At 52.6% G+C, this 13,951-nt stretch overlaps 1 protein-coding gene across 1 annotated transcript in view; it reads right to left on the reverse strand.

Moving 5' to 3' along the window:
• Positions 1–13,951, reverse strand: part of TLN1 (talin 1) — a 60,702-nt gene that overhangs the window by 21,873 nt on the left and 24,878 nt on the right. The window contains exons 4-24 of the mRNA XM_062600660.1: positions 13,601–13,730; positions 13,192–13,344; positions 12,722–12,864; positions 11,965–12,092; positions 11,178–11,238; positions 10,753–10,857; positions 10,168–10,323; positions 9,737–9,838; positions 9,412–9,488; positions 8,940–9,120; positions 8,002–8,115; positions 7,513–7,621; positions 6,775–6,983; positions 6,522–6,620; positions 3,916–4,083; positions 3,224–3,518; positions 2,746–2,912; positions 2,047–2,175; positions 1,511–1,624; positions 435–548; positions 112–246 (exon numbers count right to left, since the gene is read on the reverse strand). Coding sequence (XP_062456644.1) covers positions 112–246; positions 435–548; positions 1,511–1,624; positions 2,047–2,175; positions 2,746–2,912; positions 3,224–3,518; positions 3,916–4,083; positions 6,522–6,620; positions 6,775–6,983; positions 7,513–7,621; positions 8,002–8,115; positions 8,940–9,120; positions 9,412–9,488; positions 9,737–9,838; positions 10,168–10,323; positions 10,753–10,857; positions 11,178–11,238; positions 11,965–12,092; positions 12,722–12,864; positions 13,192–13,344; positions 13,601–13,730 — 2,889 coding nt within the window. The remainder of the gene's footprint in view (positions 1–111; positions 247–434; positions 549–1,510; positions 1,625–2,046; positions 2,176–2,745; positions 2,913–3,223; positions 3,519–3,915; positions 4,084–6,521; positions 6,621–6,774; positions 6,984–7,512; positions 7,622–8,001; positions 8,116–8,939; positions 9,121–9,411; positions 9,489–9,736; positions 9,839–10,167; positions 10,324–10,752; positions 10,858–11,177; positions 11,239–11,964; positions 12,093–12,721; positions 12,865–13,191; positions 13,345–13,600; positions 13,731–13,951) is intronic.

Genomic DNA, 13,951 nt, shown 5'->3' on the forward strand with positions numbered 1-13,951 from the left:
TTTAGAGAGCTCACCTTGCAACAGGCCCATCCCCATCTCTCTACTGACCTAGTAGAGAGTACTACTTAGTACGTCCAAGGCCCTGCAGCTGGACAGGAAAAATTCTCTTACCTTCTGTGCAGCTGTACGGAGCTCAGCAAGAGCTGCAGCCAAGTTCTTGGCACACTGGCTGAGCTGCATAGCAGAGGCCTGGTCTGTAATGGTGGGGACAGTGGCCTTGGCTGCAGCTACCATCTTCCCACCAGGCTGCAAGTCCAAAGAAAAAGCTGTAAGAATGTGATAAAATGCAGTATCTCTTCCTTGCCCACATCCAACAGGCTTCCCAGCATCTTAGTGGGGGCAGACAGCACAATACACAATTTATAAGGGGTGCAAGTGTCAGAGCCCACATAGGGTGCTCCCCGCAGAGACAGGATACAGCAGAGTACAGGTACCTGCAGGAAGTTCTGGCTGGCAGCAATGAGAGCCAGCTGGGCGCTGGGGCTGTCTGGCTGGGATTGGCTTCCTCGTACACCTTGTACCAGCATTGGGATCTGATCTGCCACAACCTGTGACCAGAGAGGAGAGTCACTGCAGAGGCCCAGCCAGGGGGAGACACGAAGCACCCAGTACCCTCCAGCTGGTGCAGCTTAGCGGCTCGTTCAGACTGCTCTGTGCGCCTGCTCCGTCCACTCCTGCAGCTCTCTCATGCTTTGCTGTGTGCAGATCTGACTGACAGTGACTTTATGTTTATTCCCAAATCATTGAACAACAACAACAAAGAACTGCACATAAACCTAGCCTCTGCAGAACCTCTTTACAAACACCATCCCCCATGCCCTGTTCTCCAGTAAAACTGAGATCTGTGCTTTACTAACTCCTAACCCATTTAGCCCATAATCTACTGATATTGCACAATGCTAAAACTTCGCTCAAGACGTTGCATAGTACTAAGTCAAGCTTAGAAGCTTTTAAAGATCTTTTTATCAACCCATCTTGCAATCTTATAAAAAGGCACCCCATTAACACAAAAAGCCTCATCCTGATTTTGACAGAATCTTTTTTTTTTTCCTTAAAATAAGGTTACTCAGAATTAACATGTTAAAAGATGAGAAAATAATAACAGTCTCATATTAGTTTTTCCATCATTTTTCACGGGGGTGAGGGAGGTTTGTAGATGTCAAGGCCAGCTGTCTCCTCTCAGACACTGGTGCAACATCCACACTTTTGCAGATAGATTTTCCAAGAAGGGGAAACAGTCATTAAAAATGCATTATTAGCTGCTCTTAATGCAAGATTTGAGGACTTTAAGGTACAAGCTGTCTTGTTGTGTGCCCAGCCTACTGTGGCTGAGCACAAAGCTGAGGCAGAGGGTAGCTGGCTCAGTTGTGCCACAACATGGTTGATCAGAGAGAGGATGGGAGCAGGCAGCACAGCCTTGGCCACTGGACAATGCTGGAGCAGGGAATGATGTCAGGGTCACAGTACGGGCCCCTGTAGCACTAGGGGGTTGGGACAACGTGTTCCTTACCTTGCAGCTCTGCACCAGCTGCTGCTGTGCTGCTGGGTTCTTGTTGGAGGAAGCTGCGTGCTGCGCAGCAGCAATGGTCTGGGTGGCAGACGCCGCGGCCTGCTTGGCTGCATGCTGGAAGGGGAAGACACAGAGTGTCAGAGTGGCCAACTGCATGGGTTGCAGAACAGCCTGTCCCCAGGAATCCCCCTTACCACAAAACAGGACCCAGCTCTACACCCTAGCTCCTTCTAAGCTTCTGCTGTGCCTCTACCTGCAACAGTTTAGCATTCCAGCACCTTTGATGTGGGAATTAGTCTGACATCTTGGAGCAATGCAGTTTCCTCAAAGAGAGAGAGCAGGAAGGAAGATGACAGAACAGGAAGCAATGGAGAGGTCTCTATGGGGAGTAAGTGTGTGGATGTTCATTAACTATATGAAAGTAGCTTCATCACTTCAGAAAGCACAAGGATCAAAGATCCGTGGCCTGGCTACAGCTCACTGTGTCTCTCCATATTCCAACAGTTCTCTGCTTGAGCCCAAGCTGGGCATCTCACCTCCAGCTTATGCACAAGCTTTTTCTTAATGGCATTCTGAGCTGCGGCATTCGTTGCCATGCGGAGCCCTTCAGCTGCTTCACGCAACCGCTGTTGCTGTTCCTCGCTGTCTGGGTGGGCTGCAGCTCCCTGGACAAAACATGAAACCCATCAGATCTTACAGTACCCACCATCTCCCTTGTTCCCCGAGAACTGCTGTGCTCTGCCCTGACAGCAGGTTGTGTCCCCAGCAGTCTGGCTTTCTACAGCACTGGGGCGAGGAAAGGGAGATGTTGAGATGCCAGAAATCCCCCCAGAGATGCTCAGCAATATGAGATTTAACAACATAGCTCCTCATTGGCTGATCTGGACATCTCCAGCTTTAGGAGAGAGCCCTATGTCATTGCACAGGTTCCCAGCTCAGTGCAGGACCTTATTTTGGAGAACCATTGGAAACCAGCCCCCTCCCCTCCAGCCTCATTGCTCCTGCAACACCCTGATCAGAGGAGAAAGCCTTGGCCATCAAACTACACTCTTGTTCGGGTCAGTGCTGGAGGGACTGCTGGAGAGCTGAAGGCCTCGCACACCAAGTCTGTGAAGTGCTGCTGCTGACATCAGATCAGATGGTAGTCACTGCACAGGCCAGGAACTATCTGGGCTGCCAAAGCACCTATCCTGCCAGTAGCTTCTCCTATTGCTTCTGCCCTTTGCGCAACTAACCTTTGCAGCCTCCACCATCTTGGCAGTCGCATCAGCCAGAATCTTGGCTGCACTCAGCAGCTTGCGTGAGTTTTCCAGGTCTGTCTCTCCTTCTGCATCGGCTTTGATGGCATTGACGAGGTCAGAGGTTGCTTGGGCCAGAATACGAGCCTGCCGCACCATTTCCCCTGGGAAAGGAAGGAAAGGCATCCTGTCAACAAGTCCCAAAGGGTCCAGCAATGGTCAATGACTCCTTGGTACCTGCCTACTATAGGCTCAGCATAGTCTCCAACCCTTAGCAGGCTTGATGCAGACCCAGCCACAGTAGGCCCACGAGCATGAGACTGCAGCAAGACACAGGCAAGCTGCCCAAGCAGAGCACAGCAGTTACACAGAGGCATGACTCTGGAAGAGAGGCGGCTCCATTCACCTGTGCTTCCTCCAACCCACCCTGTCCTATTCTCTGTATCATGCCCCAGGTGCCATCAGCTGCTCTCACCTGCGTCGCCCATGGAGCTGAATATGTTTTCGGTGACGTTGAGGATGGTGTCAGTGGCCTGATCGTAGCGCCCGATGGGCTGCCCACCCGTGGCGTGCTGCTTGATGTGCTGCAGCAGGTCGTTCAGGGCCTGGGTGACAGCTGTGGCTGCCACTCCCACCTGCTTCAGGAGCTGGTCATCGCTGGTGGCTGCCTTGGAGGCCTCCACACAGCCCTCCGCAGATTTGGCTACCAACTTGCCAGCCTCAATCAGCTGCTCCTGGCAAACTGGTGAGCTGATTGTGGGAGCCACTACCTGGAGGAAAAGAAAGGCTGGGCAGTGAGCATCTCTCTGGCACTACAGAGCTCCTGTTCTCCACCAAGCAGCATGGAGACAGCCTACAACACAGATGACTACTATTCCCATCCCCTGCTTCTCAAAGAGGATATTCAGTGTTTGGGCACAGTAACAGCTGCTCCAGGCATGCTTAACCAGAGGCCTTGAGACTTCTGGCTCCAACCCCCTAACTTCCAGCTTGAGGGAATGAGGAGTTGGCCCTGGCACACCTATGACCCAACTTTCCTAGAGCAAACAATCACTCCAAGTCCCTCTCACAGGGCGGTACAGGCTGAAGCTGCCACCTTCTCAGGCAGTGTTTGCACCCACGCTGAAACACGGGTTAATGCTGCTCAGCTCCAGGGTGATTTCTTACCTTGGTGCAGGCCACCAGCTGGGAGGTGGAGAGGGCACACTGCGTTGCAGCTGCGATCACCTGTGTTTGCAGCACCGAGTCCTCTGTCTTCTGAGCCACGTTCTTGGCTTTCAGCACCAGCGCAGCAGCGGCACTGGCCACGGCCTTTGCCAGCTGCATGAGCATGTCCTGGGGGTGGGATGGAGAGGGTCAGCACAGGAACCAGGATGGGAGCTGTGCAGCACACTACTCATACGGCTCTTATGAAATATTCAGCAGGGAAACATGAGCTCAGGGGGCCTTTCATCCACCCTCGCCCAGTATTGGCAGCATTGAACACCTGGAGTGGCTTGTGTGGCTGGCAACACCACAGTGCCATCCCTACTATGAGCAACAGCCTGGAAATGAGACAGTAACCCTACCTCAAGCCGCAGTCCACACTGCGGCAGCTCCCAGCACCAGGACACTGTCCCGACCACAAATACCACGAACAGCAGCTTGGGTAACACTCAGCTTCACCCACAACACTTAGGACTTGGACACTGCCCACTCCACAGGCAACAACCTGCATCAAACTCCTGACTGCACTGCAGCAAGAACCTGCTGCATCAGCATCACCAGCTTTGCCTCCCAGAAACACTTGACTTTGGCCAAACTGCAGGCAAAATCAAGCTACGGGTGCAGTCACACACTGGGCAGCCCTCAACACCATCCTACAGCATTGCCCACCCACAGGCTCCACACTGCAGGCAAATGTGAGGTGCTGCCCATACTGGTCAGTTGTACTCCAGGGATACCAGCAACTATCTGACAGTCCAGTCCTGCAGATGATCATCTGCTCTTTAGCTTTGGGCTACATCTTCGCTGTCGTTCCCAGGGCTAAAAGAAGGACAAGGACACTATACTGACACATCTCCACTTCCACATGCTGTAGGGGAGACATGAAATTGTCCTACCAGCACACAACAGGCACTGATCAGCACACATGGCAAACTGTCTCCAAGCAAGGACACCAGACCTCACAACATGACACAGCTCTCAGAATTAGCTCCAACACCACATACTGCTGGTTACTATCAGCATCATCAGAGCTAGGCAGCAAGTGCTTGCCCCACTTGAGACAGTACAGAGCACTTGATGCTCTATACTGCATGCTGGTCAAAGACCGTGACACGATGTGCCATATATAGGACAGAGCTCCCTGCCTGCTGCTGCAGGAACAAACCCACTACGGACTGCAGCTAAATGACTGCCCAGCCAGAATCCTCTGTTCAAGTACGGGCATGCATATGGCATACCTGCACCCTGCTACAGCTAAGCCTCCTGACACCAACCCAGAAATATTTCAGACCATCCCCCATTTGGATTTTCTCCTGTTTCCCCTCACCTCTTGCAAGCAAAGACTATTCCTGTTGCAAACCACCACCGTTCTGGAGACAACAATAGTTTGGATAGCACATGCACCAAGCTCAGGAGTTCCCAGGCCCCAAAACCACAGCAACTATCCATGACAGAAAAGAAGCAACTCTGAGAGAAGAGCACAGAGGGAGGAAGGAAGTAGATACACTCGGGTCTTGCAGCTGAGGGGTAGAGTGCCTTGCGCATGTACAAATTAGGGTTCAGTTCCTGTATCTGCCATATGGCCCTGTTACCATCCACTGGTTGAATGAGAGATTTGGGATGTCAGACCTGCAGCAAGGGTATCCGCAAGGGACAAAAACATGCTGGAGCTTCTTTCTCAGTCTCTCTTGGGCTGCCTCTGTCCTAACACTCCCCCATACCAGCTCCTGCTCATCACTTTCCCCTGGCTGTGCATGTCTTCCTCTGATTTGCTCCTTCCTACTCCTAGCTCTCCTGTTCTCTTTGGCTCCCCATCCAGGAATCTCTGCTCATATCCAGGCCATGTGGCCATGCAATAAAGACACCTCTGAGTTCTGGAGTCTGCTTCAATTCATACTATGGTTAGATTCCCCTCCCCAGCATGCTCTGTTCCCTCCCTTCTACTGGAACCAGCAACCATAGGAAACCAATTCAGCTGGTTCCAACTCAGCAAAAAACCATGAGGCTTCAGTCAGTTCAGCTCCCTGATCTGGGCACACAGGCAGTCACCAACACTGGCATGAGGAAGAAGATAAGGGCCGAGAAGCTGCTATGGGTGGGTGGGGGGTGGGGCTAACATGGCAGAGCTCACCGGAACAGTGACCCGAGTGCATGAACTTCTAAGAGTCAAATCACAAGAAAAGCAGATTTTTTGACAAGTGCCCTTCTCCAAAGAATTCAGTTGATTGTTCCCAAAGGAGCAGCCCTTACATCAGAGAGTGGCAGAAACCACCAAGCCATGCCTACAGCCCCTTTTTACCGTTTTTGGGTCAGAGGCGGGCAGGATCCAAGCATGCCGGCTTTCTGGGATCTACATGGGAATCCACAAGATAAGATTATTTGACAGGGCGCTAACTACAGAGGTGGGAAATGGCCTGTGCCTTCCCCTGGCAAAGTCACCATACACAGGCTAAGCTGTAGCATGGATCCTTCCTGCTCAAAAAGGTCCCAAAGGGATGATCCTGTGCAAAAGCAGTTGGTTTTATTGAGTATGTCTCTCTGGGTACAGCCAGAGCCTCACTGCTCACCTGGAACCGAGGATCAGTATCACTTTCTCCGATCTGCTGCAACAGTTCTCCACTTGTCTGGCCCACAAGGCCAGCGGCTTGCAGGAGATTCTGGCGGGGCTGCAAGGAGTGAGGCAAAAAATCAGTCCGGGTGTAAGTCAAGCTCATCTCACTATTCCCCTTCGCTTCAATCCACTCTACCTCAACTCACACTTCTCTCCCGTCTGTCTCCTCAGCCCCATATGCCCCACGACTCCTCCTGCTCCCCTCATACCTCAGCACTGGCTGGTTGTGCAGTTTTCAGCAAGTCCGAGACAGCGCTTGCCAGGTTCTTGGCTGCCTGTAGAAGCTGCCGTCCATTCCCTCCCTCATCCTCCATGAGTGCAGCCAGCAGTTTCACACCCTTGGACATCTCCGTCAGGTTAGAAGATATGGTTGTGACAGCACAGCCCACAGCTGTGTAGTCTGTATCTGCTGGATCCCCTGCACAAGGAGGAAACAGGAGTTGTAGAATAAGGACACACTTCAGTGACACTCCAAGAGCATTTCTGTACCTGTAACTGATGTGTTTCACCTTCCTGGGAGTGGAGAAAGAAACTCCCATGGCTCCTAGGCCTCAAGAGTGGACACGTCTGGCCTGAAGCTGGTTTGGGACACCACCAAAGCTCACCACATGGGGAAGGAGAGCTGCAGCACGCTGTGCTGGTCTCCACAGATATGTCAGGGACTGGACAACATGCTTGCAAGTTCAGAGGATGACAGATCAGCCAAGACAGAAAAAGGAATAGGAACAGCCTGGGCATAGACAGGGATGCTGGGGGATCTCAAGGCAGTAGGAGCATGGTTTGTTCTACAGGCACATTAGCAGCAGAGTTCAGTTAGCCCTGACTGGGCCAGGCTGGCTCTGTCCAGACCCTGAGAGAGGGCAAGAGCTTTGACTCCAGTCAAAAGCCAGACAAGACCAAGCCTTCTCCACAAAAAGGGCATCCAAGTTGCCCAAACCTCCACCTACCTGCAGTTAGGTTGACCACCGAGGCTGTGCCAGCAGTGATGGCATCTACCTGGGAATGGATCTCATGCTTTGACTCATCCATCTTATTTTTGCGCCAAGCTTTGGAAGCCTGAAAAAGGGAGAACAGTCAGCCCTGCCTCGTGGTGGTGGGGAGCTGTGCACACAGTGGGACACAGGAGAGAGGAGACAAGGAAGGAGGAGGAAGAAAGAACTGTTGCCATCCAAGACTCCTCATCCCCATTCTAAAGTCAAAAGTGCAGAAGAAAGAGGCAGGAAAATTGTCTGAGAGATGAAGCATTCTTTCTGCTCCTGCCCCTAGAGCTGGATACAACTTGATCTCTTTGTGGGGAGCAGAACTTCCTGGAATTACTGAAACCCTCTCCTGGAAAAGCAGTCAGCCATATCCAGCCTGATCAGCAACCAACCCCTTTCCAAAGAGGTTCTCCCCAACCCAAATAAGCCAACATCCCCTCTTCACTAGGCACTCACAGCATCCTGCCCGAGAGGCGGCAAGGTCTCGAAGTCATCCAGCGTGGCCTGTGCTGCATGCACAGCCTGCATGCTGGAGTTGATGGTGCCAGTCAGGGCTTGCTGGGCTGAAGTCTGTAACACAAGGACAGATTGAGGTATAGTGGAGGCTCAAAATCCAAGCTCAAATATTCAGCTCGCTTGCTCACATGCAAAGTAGCGGGAACAGGCTGTTGAGAAAAGGTCTCTTTGTGGAGGTAGGCAGCTCCACAAAGAGAGGGGGCAGCCAGAAACACGGGGGTCTCCTCTCTGCACCTCCCACCTTGAATGCCCCACTACACTGCAGCAAGTTGGCTGCTAAGGGCAAGTACTAGCGAATCCTGCAGTTCGCATACTCTCTGGGAGCAGAGACACTGCAGCAAATGAAGGGAAATCTCACAAGGCTCTTCAGCAAACCCTGATGTGTCTGGTGGCAGGCTGAGCAGGGCCAGAGAAAATAGGCTCCCTCTTGGCCCTTCTCAAATGCAGCTTTATCTGCAGAGAAGGATGCAGAGAAGGGCACCAACTCCAGTAGCAGCAAGGATCTGCTGCAAACTGCAGCATCAGTGCAGCTGACTGGGACGAGCAGCTAAGAGGGACACTCAGCCTGAGAACTGGAAGGAAGGGCTCTGCACTGCCAGTCAGGGGAAAATACCAGCGTGGAAACCTCTGTATGGATTTCACATAGAGAACTGCAGCATATGCACTTGGAGCTGTGGGGAATTTTAGAGGGGGACGGAGATAAAGTTTGGGGATTGGGTGTGGGTGGACACTAACTCAGCAAGGCTAGCAAGCATATGGGACCAGCTAGAGTGCCTCCTCTTTAGTTAGCACGCTAACATCTGGCTAGATGTCTGGGGCTCAGCTCAATGGCCACATTTCAGTGTTTATGCCCTGCAGTGGGCACAAGGAGACCTTACCAGAGGAGGCATGTGCCCTCGGTGCATCTGGCCACTGGTGATTTGCAGTTGGGCCTGTGGCATCGTGCCCACTTGGAAGTTTTCTGGCCCTCCAGCCCCTGTCCGCATGATGGCTGGCAGGGCTACTGAACCCAGCTCTGCCTTGCCCACACGGTTAAACTGCTGCTGTAAGACAGTTGACCTGCAAAGAAAAGAAATACTAGCTATAGTTGGGAGCACTTGGGCCGTACTTCTACACAAGAGTAGAAACTTCTCCCTGGGCCTGCACCTTGTCTGCACCCACAACTTCATGGACGAGGCCAAGCCCTTAGTGTAAAGGGATCCCTACGGCCCTGGCCCCAGCCTTCCTAGGAAAGCTGCAGCTGAAGGACTGGCAGCTTTCCCTGCAGACAGAGCAGCCCGACAAGTTTGGCTGGGGCATGCTATTAGTTCAACTTCTGTTTAGTATCTAAGTTGCTTCTAATGGACTTACTTTTTAGGGGACACAGAGTCTTCCAGCATGGTAGATTCCTCATCCCCCTCCAGCCCAAAGTGGTCTTTGCTCTTTTTCTGTGGAGGAGAGAAAATGTGTCAGCCAGTATACATCTACCGGACTCCCCCTCTTCCAGCAGGCCAGACTAGGGTACCGCACCAGCCCCAGGGGAACCCCCACCAAGTGCCTGTCTTCAGCCTCTCCAAGCAGGGCGGTGTGCCAGCAGCTCTCCACTTGCAGTCTGAGGGGGCATCTTTTACCTCCTTCAGGTGAGGAGCTGGTTACAGGCACTTGGCTTCCCCTCCCAACCCACACAGGTACCTACCTTTTTCAGGATGATGTCGATGTAGCCAGCAATCAGCTGGGCAATCTGCTCCCCCTCTGTTGTCTGCACGGAGTAGTAACCATCTTGGTAATCTCCAAAATCCTGCAACAGCATAGCACTGGGTAGTACCAGAGTGGGGGCCATCCTGAGCCCTTCTGGTATGCACTAAGAACCCAGAACTAGTCTCGGTGCCAGAAGTGTGGCTCTGCCCCTCCACAGCTCCATGTTCTCTGTGACTGGGAGAGGCAGCAGGAGGAGGGCAAGGGAGTCCCACAGAGGGGAAATACTCATGACAGAGGTTTGTGTGGTAGTGGCTGAGGCTGTTCTACAGCCAATGCACAAGAGGTCAGAGGGGCCCGGTGGCAGGAGCACTGCCAGAGCAGTGGGGCAAGGGAGTGGGACTAGGGAGTGGGACTAGAGCAGCCTCCTACCAAGGTGAAGCTCTTGGGTGAGGCCGCCCAGCGCTTGATGTTGGTCAGACTCCACTCCTGAATCACTTCCTTCGTTTTCTCATCCACACGCATCACACACTCCTTGGTGATCCCCAGAAGCCGTGGTACCAGCTTGTTCTTCCCCTTCATCTTCTCCTGCATGCCGTGACAAAAGGGTTACAGATTGCCCCAGGGTTGACTCTCAGCACAGCCCTGCCAAGATTTCAGCTCTCCAGAGCTTAATTGTCAAGGCAAGGCTCTTCGGAGGTCTCACTTGACCAGGAAGCACCCTAAGTCCATACTTTTGGGTGATGATACCTGTGAAACAGTCTTGAAAAGGAAATGAAAAGAAGTAGGAACCAAGAAGTGAGAGGGCAGCACACAGGAAAAGCCAAAAAAAAGGACAGGTGTAAAGTGGGGACAGTTGGGAAGGCAAAGCTGGAGCAGTGATGGGAATGAAGTGGGTAAAGGTGAAATGGGTGGATGGAGATATGAAAGATGGAGGAGGCCAGGAGGATGTTGGAAAAAAAAGGAAGGTGGGCTAGGTAGGCATGGCAGCTGGGGCTTGGGGAGCTCCTGTTCTACCTTAACCAGGAAGAAGGAGACCCCATAGGTCTTCAGGGAACGGGCAAGTTTCACATAGCGAACTTTGGCCTCAATCTCGCTCATGTTCCCACAGTTCTTGTGAGCCTGTAGTAACAAAAAAAGAATGTCACACTAGCTCCATGGTCCCTGCTCCTACAACGTTTATGGGCTCTCCTCGCTCTTACTGACATCCCTGCTCTGCTAGCATCCTCTTCCTTTCTACAGCTACTCTACCCCTCTAACACTCTCAAACCTCAGGAGCTGCTATGTCTATTGACTAAAGCTTCATACTTCTCTCCCATTTACCAAGTTGCTACATGCTCTCCTGTACAGGCTGGGAGGTGCTACCTCCATGGACAAGAGAAGCCCAAATCTCTGGCAAGGAGGAATAACAATTCTGGGTCTTAATACAGCCCCACACGTACCATAAAGATCTTGCGCTCCCCCTTCTGCTTGATGTATTCTTTGGGCAAGAAATCTTTGAGTCTGCAAAGAGACAAAAATCAACTTTATCAGCAGAATCCCTGAAGTCAACACTTGTCTTTGCCTATGAATAGGCCCAACACAGAGTCTTGGACAAACCTCTGCTAGTTCCACAGTTTTGGGGACAGGAAGGATGTGGGAGAAGTTGCTGCAGCAAGAGAAATTCAGGACCTCAAAAGACCTTTCCTTTTTGGAACCACCTCTCCACTTTCCAGGTTGTTGACGCCACAGGGGGCTGCAACTTACAGTTCATAAGCTGAGGGCAATCCTTCTCCAGGCCCACATGAGGGTCTGGTCCTCCACTGAGGTGGGACGAAAACAGTCTTAGCAGAGTATGTTCTCTGCACAGAAGCACAGCTGGCCTTAATGGCCAGTTAGCCCCAGGAGCTGCCCTGCAGAGAGCAGGGTAGAGGCACGGAGGATGCAGTCTCTTGTGCAGCACTGGGCCACATTGCAGCCTGGACCCCCTGCAGAGTTGGAACTGGCTCCATGTCCCAGGGCACTCATGGGGGTGCTAGAGGGAGTGGGATGGGGTTTGGCACCCTTTGCATTTGGTGTTGACCTCCACACTCTGGCATGGTGCATGAGGATGCAACACCGCAGGGAGGAGAGGGGTTGCTCCAAAGGTGTTCATAACCTCAAGGAAGCACCAGTGCCAGTGCTCCAGTGTGGTGCTGAGCTGTTCAAGTTGCCTCTGGACAGGGCCCAGGGGCTCCCCAGGACACTCACTCCAAGAAGCCTGGTTTGTGCTTCTGTTCGTTGTGTGGCCCAAACTGGATCTGGCATTGGTAACCGGCAAACTCGCACGCTTTGTCAAATGAGACAGGATGGGAACCGTTAAGGATGTCATCACGAGCCTGTGTGGGAAAAGAAGACACAGACATGGGCTGGGCACAGGAAGCCCTGCAACACAGCCCAGCAACTGCCACTGCTCCCTTTTACATTAGGCAGGAGGGACTGCCACAGACTGCCCACGCTGAGGCACACTGCTGCCCTGCAGCTGAAACGCTTTGGAGCAAAACAACGTATGAAGAGCGATTATGTCTCACATACTGAAAAAGAGACATAGATCAACAGCTCAGAAACATCCTGTAAGGTGTTTAGAAGCTGTGTTGCTGTATAGAAAAGAAATGGCACTGACCAAGAACAAGGCAGCCCCCCCTAGGGACAGCAAGGCTGGTCACCAATCCTGGGCTAAGAACAGCAGCAGAGCTTCAAGCCTGGGGACTGGACAGTTTCTATCATATACAGCAAATATGAGACCTCCTTGGAAATCTTAGGATTGAGCAGCAGGCAAGGCAGAGATTGTCATTGTTGCCTTTTATCCAGGAAATCTCTCCCAGGTGACAACTGAGCACCCTTAAGTTCTCCTCTAGGCTGTTCCTGTCCAAGAACCTCAGTCATCAGCCTTGATAAGGGGCTGGCACAGGCCAGTGGAGGAAGACATTGCTGCCTTGGTGATAACAGCAAAGCTGAGGGGCTGTACCTGCACATAGAGCAGGTTGAGCTGCACAGGATCTCGCGAGTCCACGTTCTGGTCAGAGTAGAAAAACTTGCGCCGCAGCAGCAGAGTCTCATTGTCATCAATGCCTTGCTCACGCAGAGTCCGGCCATGGTCCAGCCAATTCACTGCAGGCAATGCCAGAACATGAGCAGGGGTGGACACCCAGGCAGAGCTGGCCCTGGCCCAGGGTGTGGTATCTGGCAGGGCTGCTCACATAGGCCAAGAAACTGAGGTTGTTCTGGTGAATCCCTGCCCTCCCAGAATGAGAGATTCCGGAGAGTGCAGACACTTGTCCCTCTGCTGTAGTCCTCTCCACCCTGGTGCTGCCTCTGCACCCCTGCCTCAGGTCTTCACCTTGCAGGAGGCACTGCTCCCATTCCCACCCACCAAGCTCCCATCCCAGCTGCTCTTCATGCAGGCTGACTCTGTCCCAAGTACTTGCAGGCACATACACTCGTCATCTGTGTGCAACTTCTGCTTGAGCTTTTCCATCTTCTTCTCATCTCGCAGTAGGGTCTTATCCTTCTTGAGGGTGCCAGTAACCTCCTCTTTCTTCTCTTCCATAATCTCCCGAACAAGTGAGTACTCATCGTAGTTGGTGATGCCTGCAGAAACAGGGAAGACTGAGCTCAGCACAACACTGCTGCCCAACAGAGGGCCTGGAGAGCACAGCACTGCCCCTCCCTGGCTTTAAATACTTGTTGGACATAGACAAAATCTACAGCCAGGCCATTCACCACAGATCTGGCACTGCTCCCCCTGCCCCGCTGTGTCCTCGTCACCCCTCATTACCCTCCCATGCAACACTGCCATCTCTTGCCACCTCCCTTCCTCCTCCATGTTGGTGCACTCTCCTCTTACCAATTCGGGCACATATTGTCATGAGCATGTCTGTGACAGTTTTGGAGTCATCAACCATGACTGTTTTCACTGTCCCATCCAGCATGCGGATCTTCAGAGGCCGCTGCTTCTTTTTGTACTCCATGGTGTCCTACAGACACAGCAGAACACACCCCTCAGCGATGGTACCAGTGCTACCATGTAACACCACAACACCATAGCACCAACAGCTCCAGCACTCTGTCTCCAGAGCAATCTTGAGGGAGACGAGGGAGAGGAGAGCTCAAGGTGCTGGGCTGCATAGGTTACTGCAGTGCACGATGCAAACTGCAGCTAGTGTGCAAGGCAGGCACCCACACCACCGTGACTGTG

The sequence above is a fragment of the Rhea pennata genome, chromosome Z (assembly GCF_028389875.1).
Source record: "Rhea pennata isolate bPtePen1 chromosome Z, bPtePen1.pri, whole genome shotgun sequence".
Taxonomy (NCBI): Eukaryota; Metazoa; Chordata; class Aves; order Rheiformes; family Rheidae; genus Rhea; species Rhea pennata.